A 19,773-nucleotide genomic window follows, 5' to 3' on the forward strand; every position below is an offset into this window, starting at 1 on the left:
CATACATTTTTGTGTTGAACAGGTGTGTTGATATTTAAATAAATTGCGCATGCGTGACACGAAGATCGAAAACGGCGCCAACCCTCCCCCATTTTGACCATTCGTTTCACTCCTTATCTTGGTGCCATATCGGACTTCACGCATATTTCGACTCTTCGGTGAACTAAACATTACCATGTTCCTGTAGGTTCCTGTAACACTAATTCTATGCATGCGATGAATTGTACTATTTTCAGAACCTGACGGTTTGTTAGTAGCGACGAGAATTATTGCATATTCTTAAGTTACAAATGCAGTGGGCAATTCATGTGGCCTATACTTTCAGCTCTCATAAATGTTTACGTGTATTCATGACATTCAGTGGCGGATTTAGGCATAGTCAATCGCCCAGGGAGGCATGGAGACCCCGCGCGACATCCTTCCCGCCCACGCCCCGCACTTCACTTCACTTTCGAGAGGGCGGCATGAGCACCGTGAGGTTGGCACGGTCGTCGTTTGCCTAGAGCTTTCCAAGCTATTACTTGGAAAAATATAACGGAAACTGCTTTTCTGTGCCGTTTAAGTTCAAAATGTTTGATGTTAACATTAAATTTACATCATTATGCTTAGCTATTTGTCACTGATAAAACATGGCTTATGGGACCATAGTACTGACACATTTACGTTAGGGAATTCAGACGTTTTGTTTGTTTTCAGGTGAAACGTTTTCATTTCTCTGGCGAGTTTTCACATTTTTCTCATTTAACGTACTTCTCCCTCTGTGTGCGCACGAGCGTCTGTGACACGCCTAGTGATGGGTCGTTCTTGAACGATTCGTTCATTTTGCACGAATCTTTTGTATGACTCAAAAACGAGAAGTCCTCTGGGAGTGATTAGTTCACTCACGCATGCGCACATTTGTGCAGGTGGAGAAGATGAGTTCATTTTTCGAGTCCTCTATCGGTTTTGATAGAGCCAATTTTTTGTCCCAATCCAGCCCTGGTAAGAACCCAAACAATTCAAACATAAAAATAACACAGAACAAATCTGAAACATGAGTTATGCGTAATAACAATGAAATGTCACAAGGAGAAAGTGCTGAACTACTGAAACATATTTAATACTTTATATAAAGGCTTTACTGGTGACGGCAGCCTAAAGACGCCTCTCATATGGAGAATGAAGTCACATGTAAAGCTCAGATGTGAGTTTCTCACAAACTTCAACAGATTGTCAAAATCTCGATCAAATCTGAGCTTTATTTTCAATTGGATTCAGTTCAGGTGATTGGCTGGGCCATTCTACAGCTTGATTTTCTTTCTCTGAAAGCATCTGAGAGTCTCCTTGGCTGTGTTTTGGATCATTGTCTTGCTGAAACGTCCACCCTGGGTTCATCTTCATCCTCCTGCTAATGTAGATGTTGGGCTGAAGCAGCTGATATTCATTTACACTGACTCAGTTATACCATAGACAAGTTTTGAGTAAAGCTCAGAGTATTCTGTCAGATGATTCCCATCCTATGCACTACGAGTTTTATCTTCACTCTTCTGGTATTCGATACAGAACTCCTATTAGTTCCTATTATTCATCCTCTCAGCTGTAAAGTTTTTAAATGTAGGGTAGATCTGTATTGTACAATGTGCTTTTGTGTATGTGTGATATGCTTGTGTGCTGCGACCAAATTGCCTTTGGGAAATGAATAAAGACTGACTAACCGAGGAAGGGCAGAGGGTTGCTGAAGAACTACTGAGATTTCAGCTGCTGTTCACTGCCTTTCTACACCTCCCTTTCTTCATGTGTTCAATACTTTTTTCCCTGTGTCATTTCATTTTATTACACAGAACTTCATTTCTAAGCTAATTAGTTTTGTTTTCTTTGCATATATGGATTTATTTGGTTGTCCCCAACATCCGGGGAAAATTTTAAGTCAGCGGCACCTTTAGACGTATGATTTCTGAGAAAAAAAGATGACGTGTTTCTAGGGCTGTGCAATTAATCGAAAATCTGATTTCGATTTTGGCTTCTAACGATTATGAAAAAGCATTAATGGAGATAAACGATTATTGCATCATATACCGCCTCCTTTCCAGTTGTACACATTTGTTGCTCTGCAAAGCTTAGTTCCACGTGAACATTAGTAAAAGCATGTGCTGTAATGTAACGTTTGTAGCACTAGATGCGCATCTTTCATTGATGAACATTCGAAACATTCATGTTTAAAAGCGCGAACGAGACCGCGTGCTCTTGTGCGTGTGTGCGCGCGTGCTTAGCCTCGGAGACGAGCGGAGCACACACATCTAACGCCATCTTAATGCGAGCGCTTTAATGGTCAAATACATGCACATTTGTGTCAGAACGCAGTGTTTAGTGATTATTCATATTAACCCTCATTTGTGTAATAAACAAACGAGTTGAGAAACAAAAGACATGTGAAAGAGAAACCATATCAGACAGAGCTGCACTATTCTTAAAGCAATATTCCTCCAGCTGCCTGTTTTTATTAGTAATCAAACAACAAAAGGAGAAAATCCCTCACTGCTCTTGACTGAAGGACTGCTGGAGCTGAAGTTTTTTTTGCAGCACAGTTTTGTTCATATTTTTATTCTAGTGTATTTATTTCCCTTTCCTTATTTACAGAGAGGAAAATAACTGTATATATACAGTTGAAGGTAGAATTATTAGCCCTCCTGAATTAGTAGCGACCCTATTCCCCCAATTTCTGTTTAATGCAAAGATTTCTTCAACACATTTCTAAACATAACAGATTTAATAACTCATCTCTAATAACTGATTTCTTTTATCTTTGCTATGATGACAGCACATAATATTTTACTAGATATTTTTCAAGATACAAGTATACAGCTTAAAGTGACATTCAAAGGCTTAATTAGGGTAATTAGGCAAGTCATTGTAAAGCAGTAGTTTCTTCTGCAGACAGTCCAAAATATATATTGCTTAAAGGGGCTAATAATATTGACCTTAAAATAGGTCTCAAAATATTTAAACCTGCTTTTATTCTAGCCGAAATGAAACTAATTAGCCTTTCTCCAGAAGAAAAAATATAGGAAATACTGTGAAATATTTCTCTGTTAAACATAATTTGGGAAATATTTATATATATATATAAAAAGAAAATTCACAGGAGGGCGAATAATTTTGACTTCAACTGATAATCGTTTTCAATATTCGTGATTACAATTATGACCAAAATAATCGTGATAAACATTTTTCCCATAATCGAGCAGCCCTACGTGTTTCCTGCAATATATGTAATATTTCACCTGGTTGTCAAGGTCTCATATGTATTTCTTCATTAAAGGGCACCTATGGTAAAAAAATCTACTTTTCAAGCTGTTTGGACAGACATATGTGCATGTATGGTGTATAGACCGTCATATTGGGGTGATATCGACACACCCAGTGCTTTTTTTTTTTTTTCAATTTAACAACATAAAAACGGTGGACCAATTGGAGCGGTTTTCAAACCAACCGCAACTTGACGTAGGAGAGCGGTCCCCCCGCCCACCAATATTGATTGACAGGCGCGTCATCATATCCTCAGTTTGTTGAGGTCTGTCTGACTCTGTTGCAAACACAGAGTGGGTGAGCTCATGGCCCCGCCCCCTTGTTACGTTGGGCGGGAAGCCGAAACTAATTTACATGTGAAGCAACACACCCCTAAATCAGCGAGCTGTGGACACACCCCCAACATGACACTTTTTAACACATTATAATAAAAAAATCTGAATTGTGTTTTAAACTGAACCTAAACTGGCACACTCAGAAGAACCAGAATATTAATATTAAATCATAAAAAAGAGGTGAACTATGTGCCCTTTAAATGATTTAGTTCAATGTGTTTAAAGCAGCTGATGAGGGCTTCGTGTGTATGTGAGCTAAAGCAGAAGCTGCAGTACCAGTAGAGTGTGGCAGGATCAGTTCCTCTTCGCAGCTCCACCAGTTTGTCCCGTGTGGTGGTGTCGAAAAGCCGGATCAGTGTTCCCTTTCTGGAGGCCGACGCCACCACACTGCCTGGCTGATTCAGCGCCAGACATGCGATTTCACTCTGGTGCGCGTTAATGGTGAACGGGGCTGAAGAAGTGCCCGGTTTAGTGTTGGAGAGATCCTGCCAAAGACAACAAACTTTAAAGGGGGACTCCTATTATGCAAAAATTTAACACAGGCAGCAGTGTGTGAATATAAGCAGCTTCTAATAGTGAAAATGTATTGATTTAATTGTTTATATCTGCATGTATGTATCTGCAGTATACAGATTATACAGTATATAGTCTGCAGAAACACTTTGACTGACATTCTCCCTTTGTACGTGTGGTGGGGAAAGGGGCAAGGTTGACATTTGCATGGAATAGCTCATGAGTGTGCTGCTAAAACTCTTACCACCAACTGCAGACTGCCACATTTGTGTCCGGGGAACACCAGCAGCTGTTTTTCCAGACTGGGACACAAATCACACAAACCTACAGACGCAGAAACACCGAGATGTAAATAAACAGCTGCAGGTTTGTGTTGAAACTGCAGATGTTCACGACTCAAATGCGGATGTTCAAATGCAGATGTTCACGGTTTACCTTTAGGATTATCACGAGTGTCAAACTCAAACAGCTTCACAGGGTTATCAGGGAAACTGTACACGTAGATCCGGTTCTTCAGCACGATGATGATTCTTCAGATATGCGGACAGAAAATCAGACGTTATTAATTAAAGCAGCGATATACATCAAAAGATAATGCTATGCTTACTAGGTTGATTATTATTATTATAGTTAGATGAATGCATGAAGATAGGGGCAGCACGGGGGCACACAGCAAGAAGAGCCTCGGCTGGGTCAGCTGGCATTTCTGTGTAGAGTTTGCATGTTCTCCTCGTGTTGGCGTGGGTTTCCTCCACAAGTACAAAGACATGCGCTATAGGGGAATTGGGTAAGCTTAAATTGTCCATAGTGTATGTGTGTGAATGGAAGTGTATGGGTGTTTCCCAGTGATGGGTTGCAGCTGGAGGGGCATCCGCTGCGTAAAACATATGCTAAATAAGTTGGTGGTTCATTCCGCTGTGGCGATCCCTGATTAATAAAGGGACTAAGTCAAAAATAAAATAAATGATTGAATGAATGCATGAAGATGACAAAAAATAAGCATGAAACAGATATATAGATATTTTTATTATAATTTTGTTACTTCAAATAAAACCAATGATATTTATTTTAGTTCACGTTTAAGCTAATTAAAAATGGATATATTTCATATAAATCTTTTGGTGTAGAAAGAACTAAACCTAAAATAAAAAAGTAATAAAAACTATAATGATTATGTTATTAAAAACAATATCCTGACTGGGTTTTCCCTTTAAATATGTGCTTCAAGGTTTCTATTTATATGTGAATATTCCTTAAATTATGCCTCGGTATCAAATGTTCTTTCTTGATTGTTATATATGACGTGTCTCAGTTTTCACAGATGTTTTTATTCATTTAATATGATATTCAACTTCTTCCTATGCACTAACAGTGTTATAACTAATAACTAAACTAATAATTAATTTATTTTCTACTTATTTCCTGAAATGCATATTGTGGTTTTGTTATAATTTATATTATTTATGTCTGAAATGATACCTGTAATTTCCTAAGGAAGATAATAAAGGAAACATGAATGGAAATGAACATAATAAGTGAAGTTTCATAAACTAATTTCCAGAGGAGCACGTGATATGATTGACCGCAGCTGGTCTCTCATCTATGATCATTAGCTAGCCAATCAGATTAATCCAAACTCACTATAAGTTACCTAGCTAAAACTACTCCCTTATCTTCATTTTCCGAAAAATCCCCCCTTCCACCCCTTTCCTCTTTTACCATGGGGAGCTCTCGAGAACTACCTGATCCCGTACTCCCCTTACATGCTCATCGACCAGGCGGGAGCCCTAGGCTCAATCATCTCCGAGCTCAGGGTTCTCTCCCGGGACAGCATGCCAAACCTGCTATTATTATCAAGCAACATCTAAGCGAGAACTCTTGAAATGAACAAAAACATACACTTATTTTATTGCTGTGGAATGTTTGGTGAAGAAAAAAACTAAAACAAAATGAGGTATAAACATTACATATATAAATATGTGGTTTAGAAGCAACTATAAACACATATGAAGAGTTCAGATCTAAAAGCCGCTAAACGCCACTTCTGCCAAAAATGAGCTAATGGCATCGAGTGAATGCTTTAGGCACGTACTACACCATCAACAAATAGATTAGCTTCTAATCATCTCAATCCCAGCGTCAGCTCATTCAGAAATAACAGTTTGTTAGCAAAAGCCGCTGAACGCCACTTGCCTTTGACAGCAAAAGCCGCTATATAACGAGAACCAATCAGGATGCGTGAATCGAATTATAAGTTTTCAATGTAACAGCGCCCTGAAATGCAGGATTTCATGAGGAGACTGTTTTATTCCGCTATCGATTTCGATTTTAAAAGACGGAGTTTGATAAACTGGATGAGCCTGTCCAACTGTCAGTGAATGGCAAATGAAAACATCCCAGACCTCAAAACTCTATATATATTTATATTATAAGAAAAAGAAAACACAATGTGCAGTCAGAAGTGTAGCACGCATTCATAATGTTTTTTGTGCAGCGACGCTACTTTGAATGAGTCCGATTTACTATACATTAAACGGCAACACTGTTTCACGAAAGACAGAGTTTAATGCACTTGACAGTTAAGATGCTATTCTTCTATCTCACATGGATGCTATGAGGATAAACAAGAGACCAAGACCTTAAGTATGGTGAGACTGAATGAATGAATGACAGCTTCTAAAATTGTCTGAGAGACATCCCCTTTTGCCCAGTAGGCCTACCTTGTGTTTTATTTGCTAATTTAAGCTATTATTTAAAAGATAAATATAATATATAAAACTATAGATTATTTATACATTATTTATCTATTATTTATTTATTATTTACATCATTCTATTATTTATTACATTATTACTTCATAATACCCATAAGTCTGATAAGCTTTTATATTAATGGACAATGCACAGATATTGATCTTTACTACATTATTTGAATCTACCAAGCTTAGTTTACCATGTTTACATTGCTCTACTTACATTAAATCTAAATCCCAAATATCAGAAATGACAACAGATAGTTAAGATTTAATTGAGGTCAGTTTTAATGTTATTGATTAATGCACTTGATAGATTTCATTCATTCATTTTCCTTCTGCTTTTTCCCTGGTTTACCACAGTGGAATGAACCACCACTTACTTGACAGATTTATGTGTTTTAGGTGGTTTGTGTAATGTGTTTTATGTTTGGTAAAATAATTTCTAATTGCCTCTTTAGTGATTTTTCTACTAATTACACTGTCTTGTCCCAATAGGTGGTGAAGGATTTGATTATTATATGTGTGTATTCTACTGTTTATACAGACTGTTTTTCTTGTTCTCTCTACTGTGTCTTTACACTGCAGAAGTGTGTGGGTATGCATACTCTGTTCATCTTATCTCGGTGTGGCCGGAACATTCTGTTCTCCTTTGGGTGCGCAAAAAGTCACTATCTGACTCGCTCACAGATGCCCGCATACCTACACGTGCACATTCTCACGTATTCTGGTTGCGGTAAGCTGTCTTTGTATCGCTGTTTCCCTCCTTCTATGATAATATTCTTTTGTGTTAGGGCTCAGCTGCAGGCGGACCCTCAATGTGTATATAAGATTGCTCTTCCCTCCCTTGTGTTAGAATAAAATCATACTGAACCATTCAGCTGATTTTCTTCTCATCTTTCCAAGCTTGGACGGTCTTGATGCAGACACTCACTGGTGATACAAAATACTAGAGTGAAGGGACCAGAGGAAAAACGGATTTTCTTACAGGTGGATTTAGAGGTTTTTGCAAAAAAAAGCAGAAGTGGATTTAGCTGGTTGACAAAAAAAGAAAATCTACCTGGTTAAAAACCAAAGAATTGTCTAAAGTGACATTTCTGAAAAAAAAGGTATTTTATTTACTAGCTAATAACCATTTCATTACATAAAAAAATGAAACTTCTGAACCTAATCAGAAGAGCCTGACAGAAAATGCTTGTTTACAAGAAAAGAGCTCTAATGGATTTAGAGGGTTTTGCATCTGAACTCTTCATATGTTTTGTAACTAAAGAGATGTTAGCTGAAAAAAACATTCATTTTATTTAAGCTAAAATGTGCTAGAAACCATTTTAACTTAGTAATTGTGAGTAAAGTTTAGAGCACGTAACACACTGATTTAAGTGTTCATTTTTAAAGTAAAAGCAAATATACGTCAATAATAGTTTCACTTTATTAATTTTTCTTCAGCTTAGTCCCTTTATTCATCAGGGGTCGCCACAGCGGAAGGAACCACCAACTTTTCCAGCATATGTTTTACACAACGCATGCCCTTCCAGTCACAACCCAGTACTAGGAACATCCCATACACACTCATTCACACACACTCATACACTACGGCCAATTTAGTTCATCAATTCACTTATAGCGCATGTGTTTGGACTGTGGGGGAAACCGGAGCACCTGGAGGAAACCCACGCCAACACGGAGAGAACATGCAAACTCCACACAGAAATGCCAAGTGACCCAGCCGGTACTCAAACCAGCAACCTTCTTGCTGTGAGGCGACAGCGCTAACCACTGAGCCACCGTGTTTAAAAAACAACAAAAAACACACAGAAATTCTTACTTGTCGTGTCTCATGCGCACTGCCAGCACTGGTTTAGTGAACGTGAACTCAAGAACTAACTTATCCTTCGGGTCTCGAACTTCTCGAGCATCGTCCCATATCAAAACTGCAGAAAACATATTCGTTAAAGCAGTTATTACCTTTAAAACACATTTAAATGACACCGTTCAGTTGTTACAAACCTATTATGTTACTTTCTTCAGTTCAACACAAAAGAAGATATTTTGAAGAATGTTGGAAATCGGTAACTATTGACTTCCTTAGTAATACTATAGAAGTCAATGGTTACCGGTTTCTAACATTCTTCAAAATATCTTCTTTTGTGTTGAACTGAAGAAAGTAACATAATAGGTCTGTAACAAGTAAAGCGTGAAAAAATAATGACAGATTTTTTCCATTTTTCATGGATTTTACCTGAAATCTCTGAGAATTTGGGGTTGACGCCGCCGCCGACCACAGCCAGCAGGTTTGAGCGGTGAAGCATTGAACACAGAGCGATGCTGCCCACCTGCTCATGATCTACACACACACACACACAATCATGTGCAAATGCACACACAAATGTACACACGAGTATTCAGATGCATGCACATACAACATATACACACACACACGCACGCACAGACACACACATACAAATGCAAATGCACACACAAACACACATGCAAATGCACACACAAACGTGCGCACATGCACAAATACACACACAGACATGCATACAGACATGCATACAGGCATTCATACGCACATGCATACATACATACATACATACATACATACACAGGCACGCACATACATGCACGCAAATGCACACACATGTGCATGGACAGGAGCACACACATGCACACATAAGGACACACACACACACACACACACACACACACACACACACACACACAAACACACACACACACATGTAAACACACAACATTAGAGAGAGAGAGAGAGAGAGAGAGGGAGGGAGAGAGTTGGGAGTCTTTTCAGCATCTCTAGACATTTCATGGCACGACCAGATCAAATTCACAAACATTTCAACACAAATAACACTTTTCTTTTATAAAAAGGTTTAGAACAATTAAAAAAAACACCAACAACTATAAATAATACATAAAAAAATATATCTAAAACCTTTTTATGACTGAATTTTGATTAAAAGACAGGATTCACATTTAAAATTAAAGACTTTATAAGTCTGTCCAGATAAAAATCAAACATTGTGTGACAACATTAAAAATTGGGCATTGCAAAAGTACACGCTTGACAGTTTGGTCGCTATTGCAATATTGACATTCTGGAGCAACCTCTCCTTTGAGTTGATGTCCATGAGCGAGTCTAATGTTTCATTACAGCGCCTTATGCATCAACATGTCTTGAGTTAGAGGAGTTTGATTTTCTTCTTACTAAGGGCTAGTATTTGAAAAGTTTCTACACGTCATGAGCAGATCACACCCCACACGCACACACACGTTCATAGGAGGAGACTGATCTGCCTTACCTAAATGCCCTTTCTCCATTAAAGGCTCCACATTATAAATGCGAACGCCCGTCTCCATGGCACAGCAGAAACAACCTGAATAACAGTACAGAAATATGCAGTACAGAACATGAGTTGTTATTAGGCCCACACGGAATCTGTGCGTGCAGAATTCTGCAGATTTTTAGCTCATCATTGATTCTGTTTATTTACTCGTGTAAATTGATTTTTATTCAGTTTTTAAATTAATTTCAGCGATATTATTGTCTAATATGAAAATATTGATGATTTATTTACAATATAGTTTGTACAGTCATATTTTCAGTCTTTTAGTAGAGATATTATATAGGAGACTTGCTTTGTTTACCAAATAAAGTGAATCTAATTAGATTTGCATTGTAAACAATAAATAAAAGAGATGAAGGTATTCCTTTTTAGTTCTTACTTTAAGGTTTTAGTTTTGATACTCCCAATATCCTTTTACTTATGTTTTTTTTAGGACAACAGGATCTCCAGCAGAAAAGATATCCAAAGATGCCCTTTTAAATGGTAAAGAAATCAGTGTTTTTGAAACAAATGAAGACAGCAGAAGTGAATGATTCATGTTCATTATTCAGCCTGACATGTTTACTGCTCCAAAATATTTTAAATCTTTCACATAATAAAATATTTTGTGTTCAAAGGGCAAAACAGTTTTTATTTTTACCCAGAAATTTAAAAAGAAATTATTTTAGAGCAGTAATCGCAACACCGTGATATTTTACCAAAGGTTATCATACCGGCCCATGCCAAGTCATACCAACCATTCACTAATTTGCATTAAATTAAGACTATACGTAAAAGAGCTGATTTGCTTTACAACACAATATTATATTACAATAAAGCACTTCATGTTAATTATTTGACATTATTAAAAGTAATAAACAATGTAAAGTAATTTGTTTATTTTTCAAATATTTCCCTAATGATGTTGAACAGATTCAGAAATTTTCACAGTATTCCCTATAATATTTTTTCTTCTGGAGAAAGTCTTATTTATTTATTTTTTTTATTTTGGTAGTGTTTAATTGTTTTAAAGCCATTTAAGGTCAATATTATTACATTATTATTATTACAATATTATTAAGCAATATTAGTTTTGGATTGTCGACAGAACAAACCACTGTTATACAATAACTTGCCTAATTACCCTAACTTTACCCTAATTAACCTAGTTAGGCCTTTAAATGTCACTTTAAGCTGAATACTAGTATAAGAATATCTAGTCAAATATTATTTACTGCCATCATGGCAAAGATAAAAGAAATCAGTTATTAGAATTGAGTTATTAAAACTATTATGATTAGAAATGTGTTGAAAAAATTGGGGGAAAATATTCAGGAGGGCTAATAATTCTGTCTTCATCTGTAAATCCTCATTACTATCTGTCCTCCACTGTGTTGTTTTGCAGGACTCACTCTGGTCCTGGTTGAACTGCAGGCTGTTGACTCCTCTCTGCTGGGCCATGCTGACCGAGAACAGCTCACAGAAGAGTTTTCTGCAGTTTATTCTCTAGATTTGATCCTCCTGGATGAGCAGAAATCAGCTATTTCATGTAAAATAACGACCCTAACAACACGAGCCACGGGAAAACGGCTTCCGTTTACAAGATGATGAGTTTGTCGCGACTTCACACTTACCATGAGATTCAGAAAAGTCCCCGGTAAAGATCAGTAAGTAAATGAAAAATGAGTTTATTCTGTTGTTTAAGTCTGATCTCTCACATTAGGCAATATCTGCCTGATGTTGTTGTTATTGTCGCTGCTTTCTCCTTCTATGATGGTGATGATCATTCCGGATGTTAAACTGCGCATGTGCGCCTCTACTGGACTGGAGAAATGCGATTTCTTTTAATATTCTTGAAAGATCCATGAAAAAACATACAAAATGCCAAGTAATAGTGATAAGAAAAATCTTGAAATTATTCCAAAAAGTCAAAAATGCACCAAGAAAAAATATATATAAATATAGTAAACATAAAATATATATAAAAGCCAACATCACATCAATGTCGACCAAAAAGTTAATATTGTCAGTCAGATATTATATACTTAAAATTTTAGCCAAACACAGAGGCCATTCCAGATTTTTTTTCTTCTGTTTTTTGATAATTTGCATGAATTTGTAACTGATTAGCCACGTTTTTATTTTCACGTCACACTGGCCAGATCATCTGTGATTTCAGGGCATTATTTTTATTAAAATTACAATTGTTTTTTATTATATATTCTGCTGACAGACACTTTAAAATTGACATTTCGTGTAGGTTTTTGTAAAGGCAAATTTATCAGGTGCGATCGGACATTACAGCAATGTCGGCGATCCGGACTGTACAGGGTGGAGACATAACGGGAGATGGGTCCGAGATATATCCAACTGCTGGCCCGCAGAACCACACACATTTCAGGCACACACAATCCAGCACACACGATCTAGGCAAATGATATAAGGATGTTAATGTTATAAACGTCTTCTCGGACATCGTCATCAATATATTTGTATATATTGGTAATAAATATTGTACACAATAAACAATAGTGTTTACTATTCCACAAATATTGCGATCGAGATGGGCGATGGGGAGCGTTGTTTCCAATCCCCATTCAATGACTGAACAGTTTTCAGTCATCAGTCATCATAGATGATCAGTCATTATCTGACAGAGTCAATATAGCAGGTACTCGTTTGCTGGCCTTGCTGAAAGATCTAAATTGGACAGGTTTAATTTATATAATGGATTCATTTATAATGAAGGAAATAACAGCAAGTTAATATAGGCAATAATACATTTTTATAGGCTGGTTTAAGATGGATTTTTCAGCAGGGATCAGGACTATAAAGTTTGTTAAACCTTTTTATGGCCGATATAACTGAGTAGACCGTGTATTTTTTATAATCAAAATGACAAATAATACAGATCACGTAATTTTAGGCATTTACTTAGTGAAGTAAACACACATAAAAAATGAAAACGTCACATATTATTTATACTATTTATACTTATTATATTTATACTTATACTTGTCTATTTATACCACTTATACTTATTGTTATATAATAATTAAAGCTGAATTATATAACTCACAAGGCAAAGAGAGTCAAAATGTATTATATTGGGAGTCTTTAAGTCAATATTTTCAAGACAAAATGTTCCTACGCATTACTTTTTAGAGATAACTTATGATTTGTGTTATTATTAAAACAGTACAGTTTTTGAAAAATAAGGTTTTTTTTAGCGACGCAGTTTTATAGTGACATTTATTGACAATGATACTGAAATATCCTTAAGTACAGTATTTGTTTACATAAGCGTTATAAAACTGTCAGCTGTAATTCGTGCTTCTACCCAACAGGGGGCAGCAGAAAACTAAAAACATTCTCCTCAGTAATAAAACTCCATTCAGTAATGAAAACAATGGCTGTGATAAGCGTGTCTTGACTTTAACATGTCCTCACCATCTCACTTTGACCTTAAAAGCTCCATATTTCAGAAAAAAGTAAGCAAAATTAGGACATAAAAATACAACGACGACCTGTCTGCTGTGGTCGCTCTGGACACGAATGAATCAATCATTAAAATGTCTCCAAAGGTCGTGATCGGTGGTTGTGAAATCAGATTTAGGAGAAATTTGGAAAGCGTGTCTTAACTTTTTATGTCATGTATTTTGTTTTGAATGGTTCCAATGTAGTTTTGCATGAACTCTGATATATCGCTTCTTGTTGTCAAACTGATAAACTCTTGCAGAGACAGTAAGATGCACTGCATTACAAATTAAGACGAGCTATTCTACGCATGCAAATGAGTATTATAAAATATGACAATCTCTACCACCTGCATATAAAACCGACCTCAAGACAAGGCCACTATATAGACATTCATTCATTTTCCTTTGGCTTAGTCTCTTTATTCATCAGGGGTTGCCACAGTGGAATGAACCGCCAACTTATCCAGCATATACCCTTCCAGCTGCAACCTAGTACTGGGAAACACCCATACATACTCATTCACGCACACACTCATACACTACGGCCAATTTAGTTAATCAGTTCCCCTATAGCACATGCATTTAGACTGTGGGGGGAACCGGAGCACTCGGAGGAAACCCATGCCAACACGGGGAGAACATGCAAACTCCACACAGAAATGCCAACTGACCCAGCCGGGACTTAAACCAGTGACCTTCTTGCTGTGAAGCGACAGTGCTAACCACTGAGCCAACATGTAGCCCACTATAAAAACAGCATTGTAAATTAAGCGCATGTTATTTATGTGCTTCTGCATTTTAATATTGGCACAAGAGCAATATTTCAGCAGGGTTGAGATTTTTGACTGTTGTACCTCTGAAATGACTGAAATCATTCAGTGTTTTCAGTGATATGGAAATGTAATGCGCTCAAAATGTTATTTATTTGTAAATAATGCAGCACACATTAGAATGTTCATCAATTAGACTCAAGTTTCAAAAGTTTCGCACTGTTTTATATTTAATATGCACATTTATAATGACTTGATGGCAAATACTGACTAAATTAAAACTTTTAGGGTGACACAGTGGCTCAGTGCACTGTAAACTCTAATAAGTTGAGACAACTCAAATGACTTGAGGAAAGTGATTCCCTCAGTTGGTTTGAGTGATCGACAACTCAATTAATAGATCTCTTTATTAAATTAACTTAAATGTTTAATTACAGATAATTTAAATGTTTAAATTACAGTCAACTTAAATGTTTAATTACATATAACTTAGATGTTTAAGTACAGATAACTTAGATGTTTAAGTACAGATAACTTAGATGTTTAAGTACAGATAACTTAGATGTTTAAGTACAGATAACTGAAATGTTTAAGTACAGATAACTGAAATGTTTAAGTACAGATAACTTAAATGTTTAAGTACAGATAACTTAGATGTTTAAGTACAGATAACTTAGATGTTTAAGTACAGATAACTTAAATGTTTAAGTACAGATAACTTAGATGTTTAAGTACAGATAACTTAGATGTTTAAGTACAGATAACTTAGATGTTTAAGTACAGATAACTTAGATGTTTAAGTACAGATAACTGAAATGTTTAATTACAGATAACTTAAATGTTTAAGTACAGATAACTTAAATGTTTAATTACAGATAACTTAAATGTTTAAGTACAGATAACTTAAATGTTTAATTACAGATAACTTAAATGTTTAAATTACAGTCAACTTAAATGTTTAATTACATATAACTTAGATGTTTAAGTACAGATAACTGAAATGTTTAATTACAGATAACTTAAATGTTTAAGTACAGATAACTTAAATGTTTAATTACAGATAACTTAAATGTTTAATTACAGCTAACTTAAATGTTTAATTACAGATAACTTAAATGTTTAATTACATATAACTTAAATGTTTAATTACAGATAACTTAAATGTTTAATTACAGATAACTTAAATGTTTAATTACAGATAACTTAAATGTTTAATTACAGATAACTTAAATGTTTAATTACAGATAACTTAAATGTTTAATTACAGATAACTTAAATGTTTAAGTACATTAATTTTTTTCTTTCATTTTCTACCGCTTTTCCGGGGCCTGGTCACAGGGGCAGCAGTCTTAGGAGAGAACCCCAGACTTCCCTCTCCACAGACACTTCCTCCAGCTCCTCCAGGGGGATCCAGAGGCGTTCCGAGGCCAGCTGAGAGATATAGTCCCTCCAGCGTGTCCTGGGTCTTCCCCCAGGTCTCCTCCCGGTGGAACATGCCTGGAACACCTCCCTAGGTAGGCGTCCAAGAGGCATCTGTAACAGATGCCCGAGCCACCTCAGCTGACTTCTCTCGATGTGGAAGATCAGCGGCTCTACTCCGAGCTCCTCCCGGGTGACAGAGCTCCTCACCCTATCTATAAGGGTGCGCCCTGCCACCCTGCGAAGGAAACTCATTTCGGCCGCTTGTATCCGAGATCATGACCACCAAGATATTTGGATAAGAACAGATAACTTAAAATGGCTAATAGACTAAACCTCCAATTTTTTCAGCTTTTATATTCTTTATTACTCCCAGGGCCGTTTCAATTGAAGTTGATATTAAGCCACACCATGTTGGTGTTTCGTAACATCTAATTTTTGCGAGGTGGGTTAGCCCAATGCTCATCCTCCAACCTGGAGGACCAGTACAGCCAATTTAGCTTACCCAATTCCCCTTTAGCGCATGTGTCTGGACTGTGGAGGAAACTGGAGCACTTGGAGGAAACCCACGCCAACACGGGGAGAACATGCAAACTCCACACAGAAATGCCAACTGACTCAGCCGGGACCCAAACCAGCGACCTTCTTGCTGTGAGGCCACAGTGCTAACCACTGCACAACGTGTCGCCCCTGCATGTATATCAATTAGGAAAAATGTATATAAGCATATAAATCTCTACTTACTAATTTAACTTTTCTTTCGTCAGATGGGTTCAGGTAGTGCCTCTGTCCTGCTGTCCGGTTTCCTCTGGGTGCTCCGGTTTTCCCCACAGTCCAAACACATGCGCTATAGAGGCAGAATATCAGTGTGTGAATGAGTGTGTATGGAAATATGATCATATTACTCCAGTTCTTTCATCATTGCATTGGCTCTCTATTAAATATTGTATAAATTAAAAACAAATTATTGACTACCTACAAAGCCCTGAATGGCACAATTGATTTGATCTGGACAATTGATTATTCTCAGAATATCAAAATCAACTGTAGGTGATAGATCTTTCTCATATCTGGCATCTAAACTCTGGAACAGCCCTCCGAGCACAGTTCGGGAAGCAGACACACTCTGTCAGTGTGAAACTAGATTAAAGACACCTCTCTCTGCATTAGCATACACATAAAACACAAATGCTTTTGAAATCCAAATCCTCTAAAGGATTGTTAGTCTGCATTATTTAGGGCAACCGGAGCTGGGAACACTTCCCAAAAGACGTTATAATTTGAACGGCATCTGAGCTTTATTTTTTTAATTATTCCAGAGGTTTCCATAATCCTGGACCCGTCTGTATCCTAAGCAGCTGCTGTGGTGGTGATGGAGGTTTGGAGCGCATGAGACTGATCTCTGTAAGACTCTTTGACACAATCTACACTGTAAAAGCGCTTTAGAAATAAAGATGAATTGAATATGGGTGTTTCCCAGTACTGGGTTGCAGCTGAAACAGCATCAGCTGTGTAAAACATATGCTGGATAAGTTGGCGGTTCATTCCGCTGATGAATAAAGGGACTGAGCTGAAGGAAATTGAATGAATGTCTCTTTAAGAAGAGGAATCGTTAAGTCATGCTGATTCTGAATTGTGAAAGACTCAAAAGTGTGACTGATTCCCTTTCAGAGATCCAAACAAATCAAACACTTCTGACCTTTTTTATGTCAGCAACATAAAAGCTGAACATATGATCTGTGGTTTCCTGAACCCGAAGGAGACTTTGACTCCATTGATTTGCACTTAAAAATGAAGCCATTGTTTGCTTAATGAGCATATAATTACGCAGATATTTATCTCAAACCCTGCAGGTAACATTCTCTATGGTCACATCATATGAGTCGAAGGTTATCATTTTGGACAAACAGCTTTTATTCTGCTTCTATTCACAAGTTTCTGCTCCTTTCATTGGGCTCTCAGTGTGGCTGGCGCATTTCTTTCATTAACGGAGGACAGATACGCTTTTGTGAAGAAGAAAATATATATCTTTTTTTAATATCAATGGAGTTTACTTAAAAAAAAATCATATATAACCTTTATGCATTGTAAATGTTACAAGATGTGTTATGAAGTGCAGTGAGCTACATCAAAAGCAACTGATTGTGGAAGTCCTAACACATGCGTTATAGGCAGGGCTGGCCCTGTACGTTTGGGGGTCCTACCTTGCTCTAAATAGTGGAGTATTGCCATTGCAAACCGCCCCACAATGACTTTATTGCTTACTAAATACAATCAACGAAACAAAAAAGTAAAGCTTGATTTCTTCTACTTATTAACTGTCTGAATGACTTGGATATTTTAAAACAGCACTGTTTTTGTCAACTACCAGCTTCAAGAATTAAGAAAAAAGGGACCAGTGATTCCTACTGTGTGTCCTTCTGGAGCGCTAAAAACATCATCTATTATTAATCAAATAGATTGAAGATTCAATAAACGATTCTAGGTTAAGTTTCTTATTTATTTATATATATAATTATTTCGTAGGGGTTTTTACGTTTGGGGGCCCTACCTTGCTCTAAATATTGGAGTATTGCCATTGCAGACTGCCCCACAATGACTTTATTGGTAATTAAATACAATCAATGAGTCAGCGCCAATAGCCTAGTGGTTAGTGCATCGACATATAGCACCCAGGTGCTCGTGGCAACCTGAGTTCGATTAACGGCTCGAGGTCCTTTGCCGATCCTTCCCCTCTCTCTGCTCCCAATACTTTCCTGTCTGTTAATCTCCACTGTCCTGTCAATAAAGTTGAAAACCCCTAAAAAATAATTATATATATAAAAAAAAAATACAATCAATGAAACAGAAAAGTAAAGCTTGATTTCCTATACTTAATAACTGTCTGAATGACTTGGATATTTTAAAACAGCACTGTTTTTGTCAACTACCAGCTTCAAGAATTAAGAAAAAAGGGACCAGTGATTCTTACTTTGTGTCCTTCTGGAGCGCTAAAAACATCATCTATTATTAATCAAATAGATTGAAGATTCAATAAACGATTCTTATTTAAGTTTCTTATTTATATATATTTAATTATTTCTCAGGGGGTTTCACCTTAATTGGGTGTCTGGGCATCTGCTGTGTAAAACATATACTGGATAAGTTGGCGGTTCATTCTGTTGTGGCAAATAAAGGGACTAAGCCAAAGGAAAATGAATGAATGAGTTTCATAAAACAACACAAATAGTTTTAGTTTTGAGGTAGTTTAAGTTAATCAAATGTTAATAATGCAATGCTTTGGGGTTAAATATAAAAACAATAGCTATTTTGCAATTTACTAAGATTGAATAATATTTGGAGATATATTTAGAAATTTGGGAAAAATTTAGTCCAATACCAATTCTCACGATTAGTGTCTTGTTACTTGTATTATTAAGTATATTATTAAGATATTGGCTGTTTAGAAGTACTTATAAAGTATTTATAATTCAACATATCCAGTCCGACCCAATACCTAAATCCAACTACCTTAAAGGAGTAGTATACGCGAGTTTGACACCCAGTGGTTGAACTAGTTAATGGTCTATTAATAAATAAAATAAGCATGATCTGAAATTTCCTGACCACCGATAGGTGATGTATTGTTTATAGTATAGTTCAATAGTAGTTCAAAAATATGATTATGCATTATACACTACACATACACTACATGACAAAAGTCTTGTCGCCTATGCAAGTTTTAAGAACAGCAAATAATAACTTGACTTCTAGTTGATCATTTGGTATCAGAAGTGGCTTATATGAAAGGCAAAGGCCTCTAGATGACGCTTATTTGAGCACAATAAAATATGATCATGCCTTGATTATTAATGATTTCATTAGTACAGTAAGGTC

General features: G+C 36.6%; 1 protein-coding gene across 1 annotated transcript in view; it reads right to left on the reverse strand.

Annotated features, from left to right (window-relative positions):
• Positions 1-12,015, reverse strand: part of wdr45 (WD repeat domain 45) — a 16,339-nt gene extending 4,324 nt beyond the window's left edge. Inside the window, exons 1-8 of the mRNA XM_056467590.1 lie at positions 11,864-12,015; positions 11,642-11,750; positions 10,206-10,280; positions 9,125-9,229; positions 8,711-8,816; positions 4,569-4,663; positions 4,378-4,457; positions 3,897-4,105 (exon numbers count right to left, since the gene is read on the reverse strand). Of these exons, the coding sequence (XP_056323565.1) occupies positions 3,897-4,105; positions 4,378-4,457; positions 4,569-4,663; positions 8,711-8,816; positions 9,125-9,229; positions 10,206-10,280; positions 11,642-11,690 (719 nt within the window). The 5' untranslated portion in view covers positions 11,691-11,750; positions 11,864-12,015. The remainder of the gene's footprint in view (positions 1-3,896; positions 4,106-4,377; positions 4,458-4,568; positions 4,664-8,710; positions 8,817-9,124; positions 9,230-10,205; positions 10,281-11,641; positions 11,751-11,863) is intronic.
• Between the last annotated feature and the right edge of the window lie 7,758 nt (positions 12,016-19,773).

This window comes from Danio aesculapii, chromosome 10 (assembly GCF_903798145.1).
Source record: "Danio aesculapii chromosome 10, fDanAes4.1, whole genome shotgun sequence".
Classification (NCBI taxonomy): domain Eukaryota; kingdom Metazoa; phylum Chordata; class Actinopteri; order Cypriniformes; family Danionidae; genus Danio; species Danio aesculapii.